The 26,571-nt window shown below is 38.5% G+C and overlaps 1 protein-coding gene across 17 annotated transcripts in view; it reads left to right on the top strand.

The window, feature by feature from the left end:
* Nucleotides 1–26,571, top strand: part of PBRM1 (polybromo 1) — a 76,939-nt gene that overhangs the window by 46,296 nt on the left and 4,072 nt on the right. For 11 of the 17 annotated variants that reach the window (XM_075159193.1, XM_075159198.1, XM_075159197.1 and 8 more), the window contains 13 exons: nt 491–1,133; nt 2,006–2,217; nt 3,356–3,541; nt 5,318–5,475; nt 6,420–6,686; nt 8,080–8,225; nt 8,540–8,697; nt 9,391–9,574; nt 10,793–11,003; nt 15,044–15,245; nt 19,084–19,242; nt 23,057–23,212; nt 25,637–25,707. In XM_075159193.1, the coding sequence (XP_075015294.1) occupies nt 491–1,133; nt 2,006–2,217; nt 3,356–3,541; nt 5,318–5,475; nt 6,420–6,686; nt 8,080–8,225; nt 8,540–8,697; nt 9,391–9,574; nt 10,793–11,003; nt 15,044–15,245; nt 19,084–19,242; nt 23,057–23,212; nt 25,637–25,707 (2,753 nt within the window). The remainder of the gene's footprint in view (nt 1–490; nt 1,134–2,005; nt 2,218–3,355; nt 3,542–5,317; nt 5,476–6,419; nt 6,687–8,079; nt 8,226–8,539; nt 8,698–9,390; nt 9,575–10,792; nt 11,004–15,043; nt 15,246–19,083; nt 19,243–23,056; nt 23,213–25,636; nt 25,708–26,571) is intronic. The other 6 variants (XM_075159200.1, XM_075159196.1, XM_075159201.1 and 3 more) reach the window with 2 other exon arrangements.

Genomic DNA, 26,571 nt, shown 5'->3' with positions numbered 1-26,571 from the left:
AGGCCTTATTTTACATGTTACCCATGTAAAATGCTCTAATTTGGCATAAACCTGTCATAAAGGAACCTGATAATATTTAGAATGCTTAATTTTAGTGATAGCAAAACCCCTTTGATGACTGAATTTTTAATGGCTGTAGAGAGAAATTCACGTAGAGCTAGTAAGACCAAATGGAATTGAGAGGAGTTATTCATAACATTAGGTAGGAAAAGATGTTTTCCATGCTTAAGTCTGAAGAGACCTTCACCAGGTGGACCACATAAGAACTTATGATTCTGTGTTTGCGAAAAATAACATTAAAAAAAAATATTCATACAATTTTGAAAAATAAAGGAAGCTGCAACTTGGAATGGGTTCCATGTTGTGCTCTTCTGCTCATACCATAAAGTGGTTCTTCAATAAGCAATTCTCCAGGGGAAAGGAGATGGACAAAGAAGTGTGCAAGCTCTGTTTTTGTAATGGTTTTTTTTTTCCCTTTTTGACTGCTTAGGTAGAAAAAGTGGCATTTCTCCTAAAAAATCAAAATACATGACTCCAATGCAACAGAAATTGAATGAGGTGTATGAAGCAGTTAAAAACTACACGGATAAACGAGGCAGGCGACTGAGCGCCATCTTCTTGAGGCTGCCGTCTCGCTCTGAACTTCCTGACTATTATGTAACCATTAAAAAGCCCGTTGACATGGAAAAGATCAGAAGTCATATGATGGCAAATAAATACCAGGATATTGATTCCATGGTAGAGGACTTTGTGATGATGTTCAATAACGCTTGCACATATAACGAGCCAGAATCTTTGATTTATAAAGATGCTCTGGTCTTGCATAAAGTTTTGCTTGAAACTCGGAGAGAAATAGAAGGAGATGAGGATTCTCATGTGCCCAATGTCACTTTGCTAATTCAGGAACTTATCCATAACCTTTTTGTATCTGTTATGAGCCACCAGGATGATGAGGGCAGATGCTACAGCGACTCCTTAGCTGAGATTCCTGCTGTTGATCCCAACTTCCCAAATAAACCTCCTCTGACTTTTGATATTATCCGAAAAAATGTTGAAAATAATCGCTATAGAAGATTGGACTTGTTCCAGGAGAATATGTTCGAGGTACTGGAGAGGGCAAGGAGAATGAACAGGTGAGCGAAGCCATATTTTTCAGGTATCCTTCGTCTTACCACATGAGTTTTGCATGTTAATGTTAGACAAAGGCTGAAGGTTTTTTTTAAGGTGATTGCTTTCCTTGGTATGGGTGTTTAGAAAACTAAATCTCAGAAGCTCTATCAGGTCTTCTATCAGGTATGCTTTTGTTTAAAAACAAGGAAAAAGTTAGGTTTCTGCCATGAGATAATTTGGATGTTAATCTTCGAAAGGCACGCCTCATGAAAACCAGGCTAACTTTCAAATTGAAAAAACGAAGAGGAGGAGCTGTTTGTTAACTGCTTGACTAGTGGATTACTTTTTTGGAGCAATCACAGTTGTATGAATTATGGTAATATTGTGCAAAAACTATGAACACTTGCAACTTCTTGCAGTGTTTTACTTGAATTAGGTAGAGTACTTGGGGGTGTGCAGGTGAGATCTTGACTCTGAAGGAGAGGAGGTAAAAAAATGATATTAAAACATCTACCAGCAGGAGTATGGGTAATTAAAATAAGTCAGGTTTGTTAATAATAATGTTATTACTTAAGTTTTCAGAAGTTAACAGATTGTAGAGGTTCAGTGGCAAGTAGTTTTGGTCGCAACCAGGTACCTTTGATTTTTCTGGTATTTCGGGACTGGTGTATCCAAAAATACTGTTTTAGGTAAACTATAATACAAACTGCAGAGTAGTAGGTGGAACATGACTTGCCAGTGTCTGCTGCTGCTTGTTATGAGTAAGCACAGAAATCTATTGGTACAGTGAAGCGTTAGTTTTATCACTAAGTGTGGCAATTGATGGGTATGTGTTTAGGATCCTGTTTGACTCTGCACAAACTATGTTTCTGCCCTTGTATGTATTTTTGTACAGGACTGATTCGGAGATTTACGAGGATGCGGTCGAACTTCAGCAGTTTTTTATTAAAATTCGAGATGAACTTTGTAAGAACGGAGAGATTCTTCTGTCACCCGCTCTCAGCTATACCACCAAGCATCTTCACAACGATGTAGAAAAGGAAAAGAAGGAAAAGCTGCCCAAAGAAATAGAGGAGGATAAGCTCAAAAGAGAGGAGGAGAAGAGAGGTAGCTACTTTCTTTTAATTAATTTTAAATGTATTAATTGAAAAACATACATGTGCATATGATGTGTGCTCTGCTGTTGCTGCAGCATCGCCTACTGAAAGGACCTTAATAGTCCGGTTGTCCACCAAGGGTCTTGTATTTTAAAGTTATGAGAGATTTGATTTATTTTGATCCTTATCAGCCGTTCCAGATGGCTTTAAGAAAGAGATGTAGGTAGATACTAACATCATGTAAACTCTTTAATCAGAATACATTGAGGTATCGGTAGTCTTATTTCAAGGATATTATAAAAGAAAACAAACGTTTTTTACTATAGCTTTCTGCTGATAATAAACTTAGCAATGACTGTCCTAATTGACCTTTTAGTTGTTTCCTTTTTGACAAATACTGGTTTCTTGATGTGCTGATGGTGTTGTCTGTGATCATGCTCTTAACACCGCTAAAGAAATGGTATTTAAGTAAGCCTTTTGCATGTCTTACTTGGCTGCTGTGAGTGTGAAGAGGAATGGGCTTGCACTATTTTGTAGGGCAAGAAACCTACTGTGAAGGTCCTTTGTGTTTCACAGTTCCTGGCTGTTACTGTCCATATAATCATTGTGGAGCATGTCTAGGGGAATGAATAAACCTTTCTAATTGCTCCTTTCCACAGATGGGAGCAGAGCTGTTAGCTCTTTGTCCTTGAATTGTCTTTCTAACATGTTCATCTTCCCACATAGCACTAATGTCAGCAGCAGTAAAGTCTGGTTGCTCCAAACAGGCTCAGGATTATAAGGGGACAACAACTGTGATGCCCTTTTTCAGTCTTCCTTTGAGAGCCAAAAATCCCAAAGAGAGCAAAATGTGCCTTTCTGAAGGCTTCTGAGCTCAATGCTGTCATTGAGTTCCTCTTCACTCACTGGGAGGACTAGATGAAATTAAACTGAAGAAGGGAAACCCAACCTTCAGCAGCACCAGTAGCAGAAAGGCTAGCAGCACAAAATATGCTTAAACCCTTCCATCATGCTGGAAGTCGGTGACAGAGGGACGCATCAGGTATCATGTGGCACTTCTGCACTCAGCAAAGGGTGAGGGCATTCATATCAGCAATCTCGTGGAAATGTGGCATTACTAACATCTGTTTTTCCCTTCTTGAAATAAGAAGCTGAAAAGAGTGAAGATTCTTCTGGATCAGCTGGGCTGTCAAGCTTGCACCGGACCTACAGCCAGGATTGCAGCTTCAAGAACAGCATGTATCATGTAGGAGATTATGTGTACGTGGAGCCTGCTGAAGCCAACTTGCAACCTCACATAGTCTGTATTGAGAGGCTGTGGGAAGATTCAGCTGGTAAGGATGCCTTTGCTATAGGAAAACAATATGGTGAAACTTCTTATTACTATTTAAAACTTCCAATTTGAGCTTTTTGTGTGTAGATGTTATTTATTTTATTTGCAGAAGTATGTGTGGACTGGTGAGTATTTTTCTTGTTTCTGAGTTGCTTTGTTCCAAAGAATATTACAAATATAAAGTTCTTGGGTCCGCACACGCTTTTTTGTTGTTCGTCTCTACCTAAGCATCCCAGAGAATAGACTGTTCTAAGTGGTATGGGCTCCTTGTAATTTAGGCGCAGAAGAACACATGGGGTTTTTCTATGCTGAGAAATCTGAACCAAAGTTGGGCACATTTAACTGCAAATGTTCTGCAGAACAACTCACTTTCGGAACTTGCCTTTGTTAAATTGCAGAATTGAGCTGAACCTTGCATTTCCTAGGCCAAATCAAGCCGTAACAAGTACTGTTTTGTTTTTTCTCATCAGTGATGCCTTCTGTTGGCAGCAGGTATTTCTCTTAAGTGTAAGGAAGGCTAGAGGTATGGCAAGAGTATCAGATAAGTATGGTGCACTCTCAGCAGCCCTGGAAACTACAGTTGCTGAGAACTACAGTGGGGTATAGTGGAGTTAACCATTTTGGTTGCACTTTTTTTAAAAGGAATGGAATGGATGTGTTTTAAGGACAGATTAAAAAGACCATGACTCTTAAATTTGGAGAGGAGAAATGGCAGGATATAATTAAGGTTTGCAAATTCATGAAGTGGGTAGATAAGGTGAATGCAGAAATACTATTCAACAAATCCAGCAGTACTAAAGTTAGAGGGCACTTATTGACACTAATAAATCAGATTAAAACACGTGAAAGTGTTTGGCTTTTTAATACAGTGGGTAGTGAGCCTCCTGGCTTCCCCAGGAGCTTGTGGAGGCAGATTATATCAGCAGGTTCAAAAATGAGTAAGACAAGTCCATGTACAACAGGCCTGAACCAAATAATAAAAGAGAATAACCAGCAAATAATAGCCAGATGAAGAGAATAGCTCTCTAACACCCTTAATGCAATGACTGTAGAAGAAGTGGAATGACTTACGGAGAGTGGCCAAGACCAAATGCGTTCTTCTAGTAGCCTGTCCTGCTCGCTCAGTTGGATGTAGTGTGTTTGGGTGGATGGACCATTGGCCAGTTGGAAGTTTCTTATGTTCGTTTGTCTGTGATGGAGAAAGTGAATAGCACTTTTTATTCTGGTTCAGTCTACGGATTACAGATTTTCTTTGATTTAGAAAAATAGTACATATTTGTAATTTCTTTATAAATCATTGTTAACAGTTTGAATTTGTCACAACGTAACATGGAAGAAATAGTTCTTAAAAAAACTTGAAACCAGTCATCCAAGGTTCTTCAAATAATCAGGTGATTGTTGTGTAGACTTTGAAGCCATTTCAAGGCCTGAAAGTCAAGATTTATAAATAAGTTGCAGACTGTTTCCTGAAGTCATCTGACTCGACAGAACTGATTCCTCCTTTATTTTGCTGAGTCAGGTTTTACTGGGGAAAAAACGATTTGCAGGCTTTTTAAGCCACTTAGTTTTCCTTACTTGAAACAGTTAAGAGGAATCTTGTCCTGTTTTAAAACAGTTTACTCTCAGTATAAATGGCTACATGGCTATTTGATTAATCAATCAATCTATAGTTGTTTTTTCTTGTTCGTGCACTAGAGAATATACCATTTTACATCTTTTTCTCTTTCTTTCTCCCTTCTCTTTTTTGGGTTTTTGTTGTGGTTTTTTTTTTCTTAAGGAGAGAAATGGCTCTACGGCTGTTGGTTTTATCGACCAAATGAAACGTTTCATCTTGCAACACGAAAATTCTTGGAGAAAGAAGTTTTTAAAAGTGACTATTACAATAAAGTTCCTGTTAGCAAAATTTTAGGCAAATGCGTGGTCATGTTTGTTAAGGTGAGAGACTATTCAGACTAATTTGTTAAGCAAATAATATGTTCTCTGCTGTTTTCTTGAAGAGGTGCAGACATTCTAACAGAGACATTCTACTAATACTTAAATAAAATAGGACTTGCTCCTGTGTACTGTTTGTATTGTTCATTTGCTTCATGAGATACGTAGTTCATCCAAGTGATGGTGTTTCTCAGTGCTCGTTGGTTTGTAGAATCCATATGCCTATTAGATAATTAGCTAACTGATTTTTCAGAGCATGTAGTAGAGAAATTGCAGGTAACTTCTTAAAGTTTCCCATAAAAGCATGTAGATTTAGGTTTGGTAAAGAGGGAGGCTTGAATGGCTTGGTAAGAGGATGAAGTCTTTCACCTCCGTCTCAAGTTTGATTCCACATCATCCTTGTGCTGAGGATTTTTGGCTTGCTTGCAACATATCTATCTCAGCTAGTTTTTAGGAGGTAGTGTGTTTGTATGGAAAAAAGTGCTACAGCTGCTGAGTACATGAACGGGCATCTTAGTCACATATCAATGAGCATGGAGCTTACGCCCCGCCGCCTCCCAAACTTGGTGGTCATGTCCTCTTTCATAGTCAAAGCTCAGAAGTCTTGTAAAGGTGGTTTTGGGCTGCACATCTTGTACTTGTTAATGTACCATTTTGGTAAACAAATAAAACCTAAATTTTCTCACATGATAACCGGTACTGAATTTAGCTGCTTCTTCAAGGATGGGATTTCTTGTTGTTTGCTTTTAATTTTTAATAGAACTTGGATGTCAAACTGGAAGAAAAGAACTCAGCAGAAAGGCTTTATTAGTCTAAAAGTGTTTCTGATAGAAACGTAGAAAAAACCAGGAAGGGAGGTTCACTGTGAAGGAGAGGGAGTTCACTGTGTGTCTCGGGGGGGTGTCTGCGTTGCTGAAATATTTCATCTTTTTTTCTTCAATCTGCAGGAATATTTTAAATTGTGTCCTGAAAACTTCAGAGATGAGGATGTCTATGTCTGTGAGTCACGTTATTCTGCGAAGACAAAATCTTTTAAAAAGATTAAACTGTGGACTATGCCTGTAAGCTCTGTAAGATTTGTCCCACGAGATGTACCCTTGCCTGTGGTCCGTGTTGCTTCTGTATTTGCTAATACGGACAAAGTAGATGAGGAGAAACACGCTGAAACATTGGAGGATAGTAAGGTGGGAGAAAGTATCCTTCATCTTGAAAAGGTATGTAAGGTAACAAGTGGAACATCGATTATGTTTGGCAGATAAAGAATGACAAAATGTGAGCTCTCATGACTTCGGTTTCACAGCATCCAGACACAATAAAATATAAATAAATACAATGTTTATGTTATAAAATACATTATACACATTTGTAAATAAATACAAACAAAATATAAATAGACTAAACAGAAAATAAACTGTGTACATATTTGCTAGATTCTACAAATGCTTTCTTGTGATCATGTAAAGGGGTTGGGTTTTTTTTTAACCACTTCAGAAAAGAAAATTTACTGTAAATTTTACTGTAAAGCTTGCCTTAAGCCTAAAGAATCAGTAGAACTAAAAGTCTAGTTTTAGTTCATGGCAGTGCTGAAATGCTTTGTTATGTAGTATTTCAGCAAAATAGTCAGTAGCTAGGCAGCAGTAAGCAATACATAATATTCTGTTGTTTGTGACCTATTTATGGTTGATAACTGAGCGGTGTATTGTCGAAATGCTTAAGAATGTTTCTGTCCAGCATACTGGGTAAAATAGTTTCTTTTATTGTATTTAGAGTCATAAAAGAAATAAATTTAAATACATGTATTAAATTCAATTAAATTGAATTAAAGTTATCTAAAATAAATTTACAGCCATAAAAAAAATAAACTTAGAGTCATGAAATAAATCCACTTTACATTGAGCTCTCGAACATAATCTCAGAACAGAATACTCATTGTCAGCTTTAATCAGATACTTAGCATATATTATTGTATTTATTCACGTCATGACAAAAGAAGGAATTATTTATAGTGAGAGAATGAAAACTTGTGGGGTCTCTTCCTTCCACACCTTGGGGAGATAGCCTGTGTTTTTCATGGGCTTTCTGAAATCCTAGACTAAAAGGTCAAATGAGGCACAATTTTGACTAAAAAGAAAGAAATTAAATAGGGCAAATGGTATGAATTTGCAAGCAATACATGGAGTGTTCATATTATTGTATATGAGAGTTGAATCATTAAATTTCTATGTAGGTTAACTTGGCCATATACTCAGTTCTTGCCTCTTAAGCACGTTATTGTGCTTTAAAACAAACTATCAAAATAAGCTGACAAGGCTTGGCTTGGCCAGTTAACTTTGAAGCAGTAGAACGAAAAGGACCTGTAAATTACTGTTCTGGCAAAATTACAGCTTTGTGAAATAGGAAAGCTTGCGGCATACATATCTTTGGCTTTGCTATTTCATTTTTAAATTTCAAGGCCCCTCACTTTTGCATGTACAGCTCTGTTTAGTGTTTACCTGTTATTGGTAACGTAAAAATAGAGCAAAGTCTTTTACTTGCATTTGGCATCTTTTTATTTATGTGTTTGGTTTTCCTTCTTCCACAAGTTTCTAAATGCATATTCTTCTGCAGGACAAAGAAGATGTTCCAGTAGAAATGTCCAATGGAGAACCTGGTTGCCATTACTTTGAACAGCTCTGCTACAATGATATGTGGCTTAAGGTTGGGGATTGTGTCTTCATAAAATCTCATGGGTTAGTGCGACCTCGGGTAGGAAGGTAGGTGCAACTTCTTTATGTGCAGTTTGAGTCTATAAAAATAACTTGGACAAAAGACGGGCTTGTTGCAAAAAGTATAAAAGAGGATGGGAAAAAAATCTTCTGAATTAAGCTAAATGTTACAAGCCCTTAATAGATTGAGGTAGAAGTTTAGCCACCTAATAAAAAGGTGATGCAGTTGTTCAGTTGGAATAGGCTGTTCTTCTGTACTCATTTTTTTACTGACAGTCTTCCTGAACAACCTAGTGCATCCAGCTGTCTCGTTTAGGAGGGATGGCCTTTCATTTATGTCAATGGTTTGGTTTTCTTTCCAGAATTGAAAAGATGTGGGTGCGAGATGGAGCTGCATATTTCTTTGGTCCAATCTTTATACATCCTGAAGAAACTGAACATGAACCAACTAAAATGTTCTACAAGAAGGAAGTGTTTTTGAGTAACTTGGAGGAGACCTGTCCGATGACTTGCATTTTGGGTAATTATTAACAACTTTAAATCTAATGGACATTCTCTTTCTTTTCCTATACAATCTGAAGTGCTTTATAGCTATGTGTAGGCTTGATTCCAAGTATGTTTTTTTCCTATTGAGTGGGGGAGGAGAGATTATTCAGTCCGTTTCTAATATGCCTTCCTGTCTTTAGGACCTGTAGTGAGAATTTTCGCAATAAGGAAGCTTTCTCACAGTAAGGGAATTACATGATATCAAAGTGAACGTTGTCTGCAGCCAGAGAACAGAAAACTTCATTATTCTCACTTATTAATGTAATTATTTGGGTATGTGTTACCTGGAAAGTTGGTCCAGAAGGAGACTGAAATTTGGTTTGTTGCATAAGATGATGACTGTGTACTTTCTTTTGTAGTTATGATGCTGTGCTAAATATAGTTAATTGTAGTATTAATTGTAGTTAATGACTAGTGATCATGAGGTTTTGTTATTTTGCAGGTATTTTGTTCTTTAAAAAAAATCCAAAAGCTGCATTAAGTTCGTGTAGGTTTCTCATGAGTGGCGTTATTTAATAGGGGTATCAATTGGTGTATTTTCCGTAGTTGCACCAAATACCGGGCATCTTCCAGACTTATGAGACTGGCAAAAACTTGAGTTTCCACACTTCTTGTAAAATGTCTGCAAGTGTAGCTGCCTTCTTACTCAGCTCTTTCATTTCTGCAGGAAAGTGTGCGGTTCTGTCATTCAAAGACTTCCTCTCCTGCAGACCAACAGAAATCTCTGAAAACGATGTTTTTCTTTGCGAGAGCCGCTACAATGAAAGCGACAAACAAATGAAGAAATTTAAAGGGCTGAAGAGGTTTTCACTCTCTGCAAAAGTTGTAGATGACGAAATATACTATTTTAGGTAAAAATGTGATGGGAATGTGGGGGTCACCTGAGCACTCTTCTCTGTTGTGGTGGACTGAGCCTGGTTGGCAGCTAAGCCTCCACCCAGCCATTCACTCACTCCCCCGCAGCGGGATAGGGGAGAGAATCGGAATGGCAAAAGGAAGAAAAACTCCTGGGTCAAGATAAAGACCATTTAGTAAGTGAAGCAAAGCTGCACATGCAAACAGAGCAAAATAAGGGATTAATTCACTACTTCCCATCAGCAGGCAGATGTTTAGCCATTTCCTGGAAAGCAGGGCCTCAGCATGCCTAATGGTTCCTTTGAAAGACAAACGCCATAACCCCGGATGTCCCCTTTTCCTCCTCCTTTCCCCCAGCTTTTATTGCTGAGCACAATGTCGTATGGTATGGAATATCCCTTCGGTCAGTTTGGGTTAGCTGTCCTGCTTCTTGCCCACCCCGGCCAACTTGCTGGGGAGGCAGAGTGGGAAAAAGAAAAGGCCTTGATAATGTGCCAACACTGTTCAGCAATAACTACAATATGGATGTGTTATCAACACTGTTGTGGTCACAGATCCAAAACACAGCACCATACAGGCTACTATGCAGAAAACTAACTCCATCCCAGCCAGACCCAGCACATCTATAAAAGGCATAGTTGTAGAAGATGAATTTTGACTAATCACACTTTTGGAAAGAAGTCCAGATAACATCAGTCTTTTCATGGTCTTAATACCAGTGGATGTTTTCTTTTTCTTCTCCTGACTTTAGTAAAAGTCATTCCATTATCAGGCTGGTAAATTCTCTTGGATGTCGTTAAAATACTTAAGCCCTCATTATGGGTAACAAGTAGCTTTCCAGTTGGTGAACACTGATACTAATAAAAATATTAAGTTTTAACTTAAGTAAAACATAAAATGTAAGGAAGATGTGGTGTTAACTGCCTTATATTGCAGAAATGAAGTATTTGTTGCATTGAAATCCCCTTCTAACTCATAAAAAATAAAAAGAAATTTAAAAAAAATCCTTCAAACAAGTGACTGAAGTGAAACATTGTCCATAGACACTGAATGATTTCTGCTCAGTGTTCTGAAAGGAAGCACAGACAACATGTTTCCATGTTGTTCAATGGTAAAGGAAGAAAAGTTGGTTTTCTCTTCAAAAATACATGCTATCTCCTGTAAAGTACGAGTGTATTCTCATCTGCTTTTTGTCTTCCTCCTCCACCTTTCAGAAAACCCATAGTTCCTCAGAAGGAACCATCTCCACTACTGGAAAAGAAGATTCAGCAGCTAGAAGCAAAATTTGCTGAGTTGGAAGGAGGCGATGAGGACATGGAAGAGATGGGAGAAGAGGAAGGTGATATGACTGAAACACCTTCTATGCCTCAGCTTCAGACCCCACTAGCTAGTGAATTGGATATAATGCCCTATACTCCACCACAGGTAAGGATCTTCCTTGAGAAACCTTTAAACTTTATATTCCACATTCTTTCCCCAACCCAAATAAACAAAGAAACAGTAACATTATTTCACATACACAGAAGAGATTTGTACTTAAGTTTACGAGCCTATGGAATAAATTACATGGAACAGTTTTGGCACCTCCAATATGATATCTGGGTGATAATATTTAAGTCCATTAAAATGTTTTTAAAGGAAATCGTTCAGTTGAGGAAAATCTAGGGTACATTTTTGTATGATATGTTAACATTATTTCTAATTAGCAGGTTTTTCTATGACACGTGTTCAGAAATATCAGGTCCTTATATTTAATATAAAATTGGGATGTAAGGGTTTCATTGTAATTCTCAATTTACCTAATGCCCATTTTTAAGCTTTACCTTAAATTTTGAAAAAAGCTAGCATTTTGGGGTTTTTATGGTTTTGCTACATTTTTAGAAAATGCTGTGCATCATCCTCACAGGAAAAAAAATCACTTTATTTAGTATTAAGTTACCATTCTTGCTTGAAAATAAGAACTTGCTAAAAAAGTTAGAAGAACTGAATGTCCTAGAAGCTTTAGTATTAATTTGCTGATAAATGGATAGGAAGTAAAAGAGGAATCGTGTGTGGTTATACGCCGCTTGAATGCGGCATGAGCCATTGCTGCTGCTTAAATGGGGCACTTTTGAGCCCCTTCCCTCTCTTGCTGTGTTTCTTACAGAAGCCCTGGTATTTATGTAACTGAGTATAGAAGCAGGGTGAGGAACAGCTTTAACTAGAAATTAACCTAACCAAAAAAGTTTTTTTGCAACTGGATTAAACCCTTTATCTTTCTCATCGCATTGCCACATCCAAGCTAATGCCAGCATTAAAGAGGCAATGGGAATGACCTGCTGGGAACAGGAGGGAGTTTCAGACACTTTCGTAGCCAGCAGTGTGGATTTCTGCTCATTTCATTGACTGTGAAGTGACAGCCTCCTTGGTAGTTGAGGAAAGGATGTGACCCCTGGATAGAAATAACTGTCTTTGGATGTCATGAAAAAGAGTTGATGAAACTGAAAGCTTTAGCTTGGTTTGATTGTTATTTTTGCCATGTGGGCAGACCAGCAAATGCATTTTCCTGTGCAAGGTTGTCTCGCTGCTCTTGTTTTAACTTGTTGAATTTAATAAGTAGCATGAAAACTCTTGCACAGTATTACAAATAGAAAGCATGTTACCAGTATTAACCAACTAATGTAACACTTTAGGAAGGGGAAGGTAACTTTTTATAAATCAAAATACGACCATTGTTAAGCGTGGCAGCTGCCAAAAGCAGTTTCAAGAGGGATCATTGGACATTAAAGATGTCCTCAAACTGCCCTCTGCAGCATTCAGTGTCTTTTGATCTCCTTTGCTTTTTGTCTTTCTACATAGCTGTGTTATGCTCAGATTCCCCTGAAGTTTTATTTAAATGCTAATATATAATATGTCTTTAAAAAGCCAGGTTGATAGTTGCATTATTTTTTTTTTTTTTGAATTGTTTGTAATGGGACAGTCTTGCAGAGCTTTCAGGATAACTGGTGAGAAGTCAGGCTCAATGGATATATCCAACTTGTGTGTATATACCTTTAGACAGATGTGAACTCTGAAGTGTAGAAATTGAAGTAAAAAAAACAAACAACCAACCAAACCCAAAAAAACCCCAAACAAATAAGGAAAACTGAAAAGGATCAGCAGCAATGCAAGCAAAGAAGTGAATGATGATACACAAGTGCCCTGGCAGATTCCTCACACTGCTGATTTGGAAAGAAAAAGCATGTTGTGGCTGAGCTGGCGTTCAGAGCACAATTTAACTCTGGTAGAGAGATAAATAACATACAGCACAGAAATAAACTTTCTTCTTCAGATAATCTGTTCCATTTACGTCCCTAGTGAAAAGTGTATTTTTAAAAAGAGCTCCTAGGTAAAAGGCATGTGTTTTCTTCATGTTCTCTTAAATGTATGGAATTTTATTAACAACTATTAAACCCCAGAACTTTTAAACTTTTTTTCTAATGATAACAAAGAAGCTCTTACTACACCTAAGGATAAAAGGAGTCAAGACAAGTGAATACGTGGTATTGTGGGGCTTGACAGATAGGTGGATGATGCTCTCCTGCTGCAGTTTGCTGTGAATCAAGTCAAACCTAAAAAAGAAAAAGATACGCAACTTCATTCTTTGCTTTAGCAATACGGCTGAGAAAAGGCATAAAAGGGGTCTTAGTTTATTTCTTCTCTTAACACATCCAAAACCGAATATGCAGTTATCTGACTCAAATAGAAAAGATTTTGTTCATTTAAAAATGGTTGTGTCAGAAATGTGAAAGAACGGAGAATACAAGAACCGAATTCAGTTTCTCGAAGTCCCGTTTACCCTTCCAGACCGATGGGTAGGCTTTTACATTAGGTTACTGTTATCGAAACTGTTGCAAGCACTATAAAGGCAAAACCAGCTGATAAACTTGTAGCTATCTAAGTGCAGATGTACAAGAGGCCAAATATATAATTAGATTTTCCTGTTTCTGAATTGAGAACTCTCTATCTGCCAACGTGGGCTTGCCTGAGGAGCCAGGATGAGTTGTACGTGCCCTGTGTGTCATCCCAGAACCTGTGTGGAGTTTTCTTCGCTCCTCCATCTTGGAGACCAACCTAGAAGACCTCCTCCCAAAAAGACAAGTGTTGTCTTTAGATTCATAATGGAAACATAAGGGTGGATTGCCATTTGAAAATTAATACAGTGAAGTTTGGAATAACATACAAGTATGCCTCAGTTTATCCAGTGCCTGGCTTAAATTGATGAGCAAGACTTTTTAAGCATCTTGGTATCTCTGAAGCTTTGTTTTTAGCTGAGAGAAGAGTGTTGAACTGCAGGGCTCAAAATGGCAAGTAGAAGGAGTTAGTAACACGGCCAGAATTTCAGGATAGGAAGAAAACAGTTGCATATATTTTTCTTTCTTTTTTTCCCCACCAGGTATTTGGAAACAATTACACTTTTCAAGATGTGAGAATTTTGTAATGTTCGGGATATGAGAAGGGCCTTTTGAGCGTTTTGGTATAATGATACATTTCTGGGCTTTATTGATCAGAGTATGGGTGAATTATGGTCTCCTGTAACAAATATAGGTGGAAGGAGCCTTTAAAAAGCGGGTTCCAGCTGTGGTTGTCAGAATAGATTAAATTTTTTGATGGCTGGAAACATCAAGGAGCTCTCAACAGGAGCATCCATGGTGGGAAAAGCAAAGGAGCAGAATTTTTGTTACCCATCAACATATAGAATGTGATGTGAACCTGTTGTGCAGATAAACAGTGATCAGCAAAACTGGGCTTTGGGTTTTTCAGGGAGAAATGGCTACTTACGTAATGGGAGGTGAACACTAGAGAGAAAGGAAAGTCTGGCAGGCAAAATAGAGAGCATTTAGGGATGAGAAGTGTGGAAGATGGAGCCAGGGAGGGTGAGGGTTGTAAAGGCCCAGGAGGAAATGGGGAAGCATTTCCCTAAAATGTGCAATGGCAAATAAAATGTTTTACTCGTCTTGGCAATATTTCTGAACAGCATAATGGATGAAATCTGTGACATAACACTATTACTTTTATTCTCTTCTGGCCTTCCAAATAGTCACTTATTTGCCACTCAGCCTTTTCTTAGTCCTCTTGTTCTGTTTGGAATGATTTTAGCTAATTGTAAGTGTTCTGTGTTGTCTTACTGAGAATTTTTTGAAGCCTCAGTTATAAAGGTGGCTTTATGTCTGGAAGGGTTGAAAAGCATCAGAACATTGTGATTTTCTTTTTTTTTTTTTTTTTTTTTTTTGCCTGTGTACTTTTCGTAAGTGTGTGCGTATGCCCTTATCATGCATCAGTAGATGCAGTTTCTCTTCAGGGGCTGTAAGGTTGGATGGTCCTTGCGCAAATATGTTCAAGAGAAATGCGGGAATATTTTAAAAAAGTTTCTTACAGCTTTGAATTTTGTATGTCGAGAAGCTTCTGTTTTGTACACTTGTGGTCATCACTGCCTTTTCTCACAGTCCACTCCCAAGTCTGTTAAGGGCAGCACCAAGAAGGAGGGATCAAAAAGGAAGATCAACATGAGTGGGTACATCTTATTTAGCAGCGAGATGAGAGCTGTGATTAAAGCTCAGCACCCAGACTACTCCTTTGGAGAGCTCAGCAGGCTTGTAGGAACTGAATGGAGAAACTTGGAAGCAACAAAGAAAGCAGAATATGAAGGTAAATAAAAACTAAGCTGCTAAACTCTTTTCTGCTTTTTTTCTTTCTCAGTGCGTTCATTACTGTTATTCAGATGACAGGTTTAATAAAAGAAGATATTTATGTTTGTATTCTGGACGCTCTTAAAGAGAAGCTCATATTGAGAGATGACTGAAGAGGAGCAAAGAGCATGTTTAAGTTATGTAGTGCGCAACTGATAATTTAAATGTCTTTGCCACAAATAACCAAATGAACAAAGAGCTGCAATGGGGACAAGTTAGAAGTAAAGGGGCACGAAGCCCCTGGGCTGGAAGTCAGTTGGAAAAATGGTTTGTGAAAGTTTCCTTAAAGGAGGACTGGGGGGGAATTTCGGACAAGCAGCTCTTCAGAGCTGTAGCGGCAGGTAAGAAGGCTTACAGTGGAGCGGGAAAAAGTTCTTTGATTAACAGTACTTAGAGTCCTAAAAAGCTTTGGTAGAATAAAATGAAGGATACAGAATCTGTTATGATAATGTAAATATGACCTGTTGTTCAGTCTCAGTATTAATCAACTGTTGTAACTGATTTTGTTGAGAGGTTTCATATCTTGAAGTAAGCCTAGGAATATTTCACAGGCATGAGATACTTTAGACCTTTCTCTCTTTCTTTCTTTCTTTCCTACTGATATTGGTCATTGTGTTTCAACTTTATTTGATTAGAATAAAATACAATTGAACCTTAACAGCAGGCCCTTACCCAAGCCAAATACATTGGCTTAACATCCATAGTTACTACTCTAGTAAATAATGTGTCAACACTTCCAATATAACCCCCCTTTTTTTTTAAGCAACTGTTGCAGTTTTATTGGAAGAAAATGCTATTTTGGATAGGAAAGTTTCAACACCCTAGGAAGTTATTGCCCAATTAAGTTATAACTTTGCTTTTTTAAAGGTGAGATTTGATAGGTTTTCTGCATACTCATAACTTCAAGGCAGCTTTGATCTTGAAACTAGAAGTTTGCATGCTATCACTTTCCGCTCTCAGCTGTCTCAGTCCTTTCCAAATTTGCAGTAGTACCTCTTTGCAATTCTGGAGAGTAAAATAGCACCACTCGGCTATGTGCAAGTTTTCTTTGCAAATGCTGTGAAGGGAAATGGTAATGCTCTTTCTTTGTGAAAGTACTATGGCCTTACTTTTTTCCTGTTGTAGTTTCCTTTTACACCCTTCTAGGTGCGCGTGGTACCTTTTTATGGACAGGTCGCTCCTTACAGCCTAATTCTTAAGCAGTAGGACGGCTAGCATGTCAGCGCTTCCTAGCTTAGAGCAGCTTGATGTCTTGTGCTTTTGCAGGAAGGCATAGCTGTAACGTATTGGTAGCAACAGTGTCTGTCCACTGTGTTAATTATTGCCTAAGTGCTTCCATTTTAATCCTCTTTCTCACTTAAAATTTTCCAAAGCTTTTGTGTTTTGGGCTGCAGTTTCTCTGGCTTGGTGTCTGCCTATAACTAGACTTACTTTTATTTGTTTTTGAGGGGTTGGGATGGGGTTACAAAGCGTCCAAACTGCGTTTGCTTACCATGTGTGAAAGGAGAGAAACTCCTCTCCTTCCACTGTGACGAGTCAAAATTCACGTGCTCTCTAGTGTGGATGTGCACTAGGGAGCAGGGAACAGGCATGGTTTGACACCTCAGTGAAAAAGCGCCTTTCCGTGTTCTGGTGAAAAGTAGTTTGCATTTTAGATCCATTTTGACCCACTGAAAATTTCATTTCGTATGTGCAGGGTAATAGTGGTTTTTTTAGTGATAGTTGAGCAAACAGACTGCGTTGGAAATGCCTGCATGGCTAACTGCACTGTGAAAACTTCTCAAAATGAAATAAAATAATGCACGGGATTGAGGTAAAGGCCTGTTTTAAGGAAAATCTCTGTTCAAAGCAGAAGGTCTCTTTCCTATCTCTTGAGATGTGTTGGAAGTGTTGTTTGAATGATCTCCAGTCCTGGCCTAAACGATTTGGGTTTAGTATTGAGTATTAAGGTGAACGCTCAAGGCTGAACTTTTAGACGCCCGCTGCAGTTCCCTTTGGCAGTGTTATTTCATCTGTTAGTTCCGTGGCAGTCACAGCATGGATAGAGACTAGGTAAAACTCAAGTACTGTCCTAACTCAGGACCTTCTTCAAAGCTCAGCACTCCGAAGTCTGATAAAGCTGAACGCTTAACAGTAATTTCTCATTCATCAGAGTGTCTTGAGAACTTTTGCTTTTGTCTGACCATTTTTTTTTTTAGCTGGCCAAAAGTAGGTGAGACTCAGAACAGCTGCTTCATCTTTTCCCCAAATGCTTGCTCTGCTCTGAAGAGGATTATCTCATTTTTCTACTTCAGGATCTACCTTTAAATGTCTTGTGTATTTTGTGCTCAATCACATATGAGTTGCCTGTAGTAAATTTAGGAGTTTCTGTGCGTCGTCATCACTTCCACAGAAGTGAAAAGAAGGAAGGAAATGCCTTTGGAAATTAAACTGGTCTTTCAGTGTATGGAAGTAGTGCTAGAAGCTGCATAAGCAGGTTCTACAGCAGACAAATGCATGACAGACGTTTGAAGTCATCTGCTAGAGAAAACAAGTAACATTGGCAGGATGCATAACTTAATCTCCTTGATGAACTTCTTCTTAGCCTTTGTTTGACGGAGGACCTTGATTGCTGTTTTAATGGCAGTTTTCATCTTTCACCAACTGCAAGAGAACTTCTAGCCCTGCATTCACTGTTATTAAAATTTGCTGGAGATATATGCTGCATTCATTTATTCTTTGTTGTTCCTCATTGCGTCAGTCAGATACAACGTTCAGAGTAAACAAGTCAGCAACTTGCATGCCCCCAAAGCACCTTGAGTGGACATTCAGTATATCTCCTTTTTTTGTTTGCTTGGGTTTTGTTTTTTTTTCTTTCTTCTTCCAATGACCCTTTGCCCTTCCCTTAATATAAAATTGTCCTCTGGTCAGATTCCCCTGCAGTAGATCTTTTGTTCTTGCAGTCACAGTGAGAAACTTGATTGAGATAATGACCAGATTCATCGTACAAAGGACACACATGACCTCCAGTGAGCAGCACAATGTGAGTTAGACATCTTCAGCACAAAAAAAAAAAAAAAAAAAAAAAGAATAATAGCTCAAAGGGGACCAAATGGGGAAAACAACAGAAAGAGGCAGAGAAAAATATTTTTGGTTCATCAAACTGCTGCTTGTTATGTTCCAAACACTAAGGACCTATCTACACTAGGGAAACTTTGCAAATGTTTCCTGACTTTGCCACCACTTTTCAGCTGCATCAGTAGTAAAATATATGGGGAGCCCAAGAATAAATGGGCCACCGGCTGGCACTGCTATCTGCTATTTGCATCTTACTTTAGGGCATGTCTGATAGACACGGTGCTTAAAATTCCTGCAGCAGCTGGTAGCGGATCTACGTGAGAGCTGCCAACCTTCGCTGCAACTGGTTTAGCTGAGCCAGTGGTGTCAAAAAAGGGAAAGTTTTGCCGTGTTTTCCTAGTGCGGACCAAGCCTAGTGCTGGACTGCTGCTTCATGTTGGTAACACTGGTGTTATTATCAAATTTGTTCTTTGACTTTTTAAATTTTTATTTTATTATTTATTTTCATTTTTTTTTAGAAAGAGATAAAACTTTGTGGAATATTTTTCATGAAAGGTTCTCTAAAAGTCTTAGGTGCAGCCACATGAAATCAAATCATATGCTGTATAAAAAGATTCATCTGTTCTACTTTATATTTGACTAAACTATGCCAGTGTTTGACTAGTCCTTTTTAATGAACAGATAATATTTTGAAATTCTGGGTTACAAAACAGAACTGAAAATCTAAAATACTTTTACAGAGCGGGCAGCTAAAGTTGCTGAGCAGCAGGAGAGAGAGCGAGCAGCACAGCAGCAGAATTCCTCCCCCCGGGCAGGCACTCCTGTCGGGGCTCTTATGGGGGTGGTGCCGCCACCAACACCAATGGGAATGCTCAATCAGCAGTTGACACCCGTTGCAGGTAAAACGTAGGAGCTATGACCATTTTTTCCTCATCCACTATATCAACCCCCTTCATAACTCTGAACACTCTCTTGGGTCACTTTGTTCTTACGGAAGAAAAAGCTCAACCTCTTCAGTCTTTCTTCATAATGAGTATACGTAACCGCAGCAGTAGCCTGATAGTCCCACGTTACTTGCTCCAGTAGTGAGTAGCCTGTTGAAAATGCAGGGAAAAAGGGTCCTCTTTGTGCGGTAGTCCTGTTCTGTTTGTGTGCAGTCGTGTTTATTCACTCTACTTTGCAGAGTTCATGTTTAGCCCTGCTACGGCAGGAGGGGAGTGAGCTAAGTACTCTTCTAGTGCATGCAGCGTCAGTGGAAGAGGTAAAGTAGGAGGCAAATTATTTTTTTTTTTATTGTCAGGAAGGTTAGAGGCAAACAGAACCCAAAACAGATTTTAAATCCAAGCAAAAGCTTTACAGAATTGCTGATTAGACACTGGTAAGCAGAGCAGACTAGGATCTAGAGCCATTGCAGGAACAAATACGAAATGCCAACATTGCTGGTTCTATCAGGTGATTTTCAGAATAGAACTGAGCTTGGAGAACTCTTCCACGTGGTCCCTGTTGCTGGGTGTTGTGCTCGTTACCAGTCGTAATCTGATAGAGTTCATAGTATGCTCAGAGTAAGTATTGTCTTTGGATCTGATCCTGAAAATGTAGTCCACTGGAGATTCTTGTATGGGAATCAGCCATGCATCGGTGAGAAAATGAATTAGGTATGACCTGATAGGTTGTTTTCCTTCCCCCATTTCTAATTAAAATAATTAGATTATTTCAGTCAAGGTCAAAATAGTGCCAAGTAAGTAAAAAATTAGTATTTGGAGGCTTTTTGTTTTGAGTTTTGTGTTTTTTTTTTTTTTAATCTTTCCCTTAAGGCATTCCAATTATTCCATTTATTTGTTTGTCATTTTTCTTTTTCTTTCCCGTCTCACAGGCTGTAGCCATATTTAGAGTTGACAGCCTGAAGCGTTTTTCATCACGGTCTCTAAATCCATTTTCAGTAAATAGGCTGCATGGGTGTTTAAACTGAAGGCAGATTCCTTATTTGATTCATGGTCTCCAGATTACAAAGTGTTTGTTTACACTGAGTTGCATTTTTCTTCCCCCCCTCTCCCCCCCACTTTGTTCTTGGTAATTTTCCTCTGAACTGTTTGCAGTTGGTGTGTGTGTGTGTGTGTGTGTGTACACGTATCTGTGCATATATGAAGGAAAAAAAAGGGAGTTCTCCAGTGCTGATCTTTTTTGTGAGTAACCTACTTCAATCTAGAAGATGTAGAAACCTCATCCTCTTGTGATTGTGTTTTCTTGGTTTGGTTCTTGTTTTTTTGGCATTGAGTCACTTTTCCAATTTTTTGGAGATAGGTGTTGATGGGCAGTAATACTTATAACTAACACTTTCTTAAATCTTTTCCAAAAATGTGCATTCTGCAAACTATACAGGCTAACTTACTTCCTGCGGCAGCCTCCTCAAAAGCAAACCTGTATTTAAGACCATCATCTTATTCAAACGGTTAGACATTCAAGTCTCTTCACTTTGGCATTGTGAAATATTTCCTTAAAGTTGGATGATCAAGTGGATCTTTTTAAACTCTTTCTATTTTTGTGGCCCATTTGAAAAACACGGTCTTTCATCTTTTAGTTTCCACAAGTCTAACTTAGAAGTATCTTATTCTGTTCAGACCTCTTTCACATCCTCCTCCATCATTTGATTGCTTTTCTCTAGTTCAGAGAACTTCTTTATGGCCCACGGGACCAAGAAATCTGGATACCTTCTGAGATACATTTCTCTTAGTGTGCAGCGCTCTAGTTTCTTGTAAATTTAGGTATTACAAAAATTTATTTAATCTTACATTGTTATAGTAAAAAATGGGAGAACAAGTAATTTGAAAGGCATCATAAATCACAGCTGTAGGAGCTGGAAATAGGTTGCCCATGTTTACTAGTTTAAAATCAAAGTGGTAACTCATACATGGGGTATGAAAGTGGCTGCTCTTAGAACCTTGTGATGAGCTACAAGAACTGATTTCTCATGGAGATTTGATGACAACTTTATTAATCCAGCCAGTTGTTGAGTGAGTATTTTTATTTGGAAATGTAGAAATGAGCTTTCGTGATTGATAAATATGGGTTTGTTTCATTGCAGGTTTTTCTTTTATTTTGTTTTGTTTGTTTTAAAGCTTCAGAAATGTATGTAAATGCATTGAAGATGTGGTTGCAGCTCGGGGTGCGCTGGAAGTACCAGGCAGTAGCTACAGTGAAAGCCCTTTATTCTAGGGATGCTTTTGTTGTTTTTCTTCTTTTACTTTTTCCATTACAAATATGGATTTCACTATGTTAATAAAGAGGTACAGATGAGCTTCCAGATGTTTGAAATAGGTACGTAAGACCTATTTAATAAGTGTCAATCTAGATGTCCTGTGGAAAATGAAGGCTTGAGGGAGATCAGTTCTTTATTTTCTCCTTTCCTCCATGTAAAGCTTTTGGAATTTCAGGTTTCTCACCTTTGTAACTCTTCCTGAGGGAGTGACAAATTTAGTTTGTATTTTGGAACTGCTTGATCTGTGTCGACCCTGAGCTCATGACAGCTTTGTTTTCAGTCAGAGCTGGTGTGAGTTTTTGGCCAGTCTTATTCCAGAAATCCCTGTTCTGAAAGTTTCTTTTATGAGTTACTGGGAGTGTGGCAAAGACTCAGTAGGTGGTTTCTTGGAACAGACTATAGAAACCCCATCAATTTTGCATTTCTAAACTTACCTCATCTCTCTAGACCTGCTTCTGTCCTCTGTCATCTTTTCATTGTCTTTCCAACACCTTTCCTTGGTTACCTGACAGCGCATCCATTTAAATTAAAAAGCCTAGAAAACAGGCGAGAGACAAGCAAGTTACATTCCAGGACCTAATAAACACAGTGCAGTTAGATTGTGTAGGTTCGCCTCATGGATAGCAACAAACCTGAGCCGAAACCAGAATAAGCTCTAAATTTTCTTCCCTCACATGCAGAAAACTAAAGTTATGAGCAGCAGCAGCACAATACCGTCTTTGTCATATCATTAATTTTCCTATAAAGACACCTTGAAAACATTGTCAGTGAAATTCTGTGAGGGACTTCAGGTGCTCCTTGTAAGCCCTTTTACTTTGGTCTAGTGCCGTGAGCGTAAGTCATTGCAGCCCAGCACATCCAGTGCTGTCAGGTTTAAAAGTTGAGTTACTTCCATAGTTTATACTGGCGATGGTTTAATAAAAATCACCCCTGTCACTGCCGTTAGTTTTTAGTATGCAAATGATGTAGGGCTTTTGTGTGTTAATTTTGCATATGAACTGCAGAAAAATATGTAGGTTTTTATTTTTGTTCCAGTTGAGTTTGGTCTCCGAGGTAGCCCACAAAGCAGGGCTGTATGTGGAGCTTGTGTAGTTAGTGTTGTGTTTGTAATCTGTATGCAGATGGCAGAGCTTTAAGCTGTATTAAAATTGCTTGCGTTAGTAACATTTAATTGTGGCTGAATTTATTCCTTGTGTTAACATATGTGAATATTCAGCATTTATTGCCCCATGAGAAACATACAAATACACTAAATACTAATTCATCGGAAGTATAGTGTTTCATATTTATAACTTTTTTATTTTTAATTTTTATTCATTTTTGCAAGATACTAATTGTAGTATCATGTTGCTGTACTAAAGGTGCTTTTTTTTTTTTTTTTTGATAGTGCATGTCTTACTGTGTAGATCATATTGCATGTTATTGATGCATGTTTGAAATTTGTTGTGTCCTTCAAGGCATGATAAGTGGCTATCCACCGGTGCTGCCACCTTTGCAGGGCCCAGTTGATGGCATTGTTAGCATGGGCAGCATGCAGCCACTTCACCCAGGGGTGCCCCCACCCCACCAACTTCCGCCAGGTATGCCAGGCATCCCAGGCATCCCACCACCCGGTAAGAATGTCATCCTCATTCGCTCCTTATTTCATTTTCATGTACTTGCTGTTTAACCAGTTGTTACAGAAATTATCTGCAGCTTGTTTTGATCATAGCTTTTGTTTCTGAACATTGCAGGTTTGTTTAGCTGCAGCGCACACAATGCACTGCTGAATATATGAGGTAGATGCAAAACGTTGACACAACGGCATGTCCAGTAAACCAGCAGGGAAAGGCTACTGGAGAAATGTGACGCTGCTCCAGCAGTAGTTTTGCTCCAGCCAAAAAACCTGACAATTCTGCTTGAGTTCCTCAGAGGTCTGAAAAGCTGAAATCAGCCTATTCATATCTTTACGTCATTTCAACAGCATCCTTCCACTCCTCCTTTTCTTATTTAAAGTGGGCTTATAAATGAAATTTATTGCTTTCATTCCTTACTGAACTCTTTTTCAGTATGTTAATGTTTATCAGTAGTCAGACTGCACTTAAATGAACCTGGTCACATAAGACCCCTCGGCCATTGGGGCACTGACACGTGTTATTATAAAACAGTGTTCAGATTCAACCTTGTTGATAGAACAGTAACTGGAAATATTTGAGGATAAGGTGAACTCAGTATACTATTGTAGCCAAATTTTGAATTGATTTTTGAGAGCATATGTACTACACGTTTGCTATTTTTTTTGCCACACTTTTGATGAAAAGTGAGGCTGAATGAAACATAAACATTTTTCCAGTGTTAATGCCATTAACGTCCCCATTATGGGGAGAAATGTTCATCTGTGCTCTGATCCTGTTTTCTGCTGATTCTTTCAGTTTTTACCTCTGATAACTCATGTACCTATTTAAAAGATGTGTATCCCATATGTTCAGCAGTTAAACAAGCTGTGGACAAAAGTGGTCTCATTTGCCTCCCCCGACCCTACTTGCAACTGTGTTTATCAGAAGCTCTGTTAAGACTTTTATCTGTATGTAAATTGTTTTGGGTTGGTGGTTTTTTTGTTTGCTTGTTTTTTTTTAAAATCCATCAGTATTAGGTGTGCAGCTTGCAGCTTTGCTGGTGTGTAAGATTCACCATAATGTCACGTAGAGGGAGTAGGAAAAGAGCTGTGTGTCTGTGAGCCTGTCTCCGACTCACCAAGGCAGTGACATTTAGCACACATCAGCAACGTACAAATGTTTCGGAGGTGAATCCAGGATAATGCATTTCTTCGAAGAGTTTTTCCCACTGGAGAAGTGGGCTGCGTGTATGGTGTTTAAAACTGAGAGGATACGGATTAGGGAAAAAATAATGCCTGGGAATGGAGGACCACACCTGAGGTGGTGCTAAATCGGGCTGGGTGTGCTAAGAGTGAAGCCGTGCTCTGGTGCTGGAAAGGTGAGGGGGCCCTCCTCCAGACCTCTTCGCTCTGTATGAAAAAAAAAATCCGTGCCATATTCCACAACTGGTATTATCAATGTTTTTCCCAACTCCTGACTTGCTGTTAGTATAGATGCATTTAAAATGGGGGCTGTCATCAAATGGAAAATGCATTTCAAATATGCTTCAGTGTGCAAAACGCAGTGGCACATCTTTTGATCACTGATACCGAAATCTGCATGCAAATTAAACCCTTAGGAAGAGCATAGTTAGTTTGCAGCTTTTCCAATGAATGAATGTGAGAAGTGGCGTAAACAGAAAGAAAAGCAGCAACAGGCATAACTTTCATTTTTTCAGACCAAAGCATCTGTATGTAAAATACAGGAACTGCATGATTCTCATTTAAATTTGTAAATTTTGTACGTAAGACTGACATGGGTGTTATTGGCTGCACTCTGTGCAATAGGGAAAAGCCTCAATATGTTTGAGAAAAACTAACAGTTTTCATTTTTTTGAAATGTGTTTCAAATGTTTATCAGTCTCATATATGAGACTATTTAAGCTTAACCTGCAAATTGCATTTTATATTAGTGAGATCTAACAGAATTAGTGCAATGGCTTGGATTTCCTGCTGCTGTGAATGTATTTTATAAAACTGAACGCAAGGAAATGTTAAATGTTGCTAAATCAAATCAACATTTCCTTTCTTAAAGGATTCCAGGAAGATCCTGTCAAGCCAAAGGTGTATATTATAAATGAAAAGATTTAGTCAGGCAATCACTAAGTAATGTGAAAAAAACCTGAAAACAAAAAATTATTCACTTTGCATTTCTTTAATTAAATTAATTCAACAGGCCACATATCCGTCTTTGGTAGTTGTCATGTTGGCTTTTTTTTTTTTTCATTCAGAAACTTCTAAGGTGTTTTTTTATTGGGGGAGAGGGAGATATTTGAATATCGTACATCTGCTTAAAATAACTGTGAGCAATGATATCAAAGTATAGATTTTTACTATAGAAGACCAAAGAGGTATTTGTCACTGCTCTGAAAGAAGACTAATTATTTTATATTTTGGAATATAGGTGTTATAGGTCAAAATGTGTCCCCCATGGTAGGCACTCCAGCACCCGGAGCAAGTCCTTTTGGACAGCAGGTGAGTCATTTTCGCATTATTTGTGAGGCTCCAAGGCTCTGAATTAGCATTTGAACGTCTCAGTTCAGACATGTAGGGACGCACATAGCCTTTCCCAGGGAGAACATAAACCAAATGTACACCGATGTATTTAGAACAAGTTAATATTTTACACTCAGAGTGTATGTCTGTATTTGTTGGTTGAATTGTTATTAGACTAATTAGGTTCTGCCCCGTGGGATAACTTCTGCAGTATAAGCAAAACAGTGTTTTGTTTTGTTTTCCTTCTGCTAAACTAAGACGAGTCATTTCAACACACTGTTAAACTGCTGATAATTTGGGTTTTGCATGCTTTGATGATGCAGAGAGGATGCTGTCCACTTTCTCAGCTGTTGATGAGTGGGTAAAAACTGGTTTGTTTGCTCCCATATTTCACAAACTGACGAAGCAGGTGTTCATCGGCAGTTCAGAATTTGTGAGTTCGGATAACAGTGATGATCAGATATTCCTTTTCAGTGATTAATACAGACGAAGTGTTCAGCACATTTCCAATTTTACTGACTAAATTTTTGCATCATAAAGAGAACTCTGATTTTGGCTAGAGGGTGTAAAGAAAACCAGAAGTTGACTGAGAAAGTAGTAAAGTGTCTGTGTCGTGACACTGAGTTATTCCAGGCCACAGGATATCTGTTCTAAGAGTTCTCAGTACTGCTACTTAATCACAGTGGTGGGAATTCCTCTGTGTGACTGTGATTTATTTGTGTGCCTGCGATTTTTGCCTGACAGCGATTAGCGTTTATTCTGTAGAAGTATCCCAGTCGTCCGAGGATCAGGGTCAATTTGGATTAGACCTGCACTTCACAGACCACATGGTTTCTGATCAAA

This window comes from Calonectris borealis, chromosome 10 (genome assembly GCF_964195595.1).
Source record: "Calonectris borealis chromosome 10, bCalBor7.hap1.2, whole genome shotgun sequence".
NCBI lineage: Eukaryota > Metazoa > Chordata > Aves > Procellariiformes > Procellariidae > Calonectris > Calonectris borealis.
The sequence above is the reverse complement of the archived record's forward strand: the minus strand, read 5'-3'. Positions and strand labels throughout refer to the sequence as shown.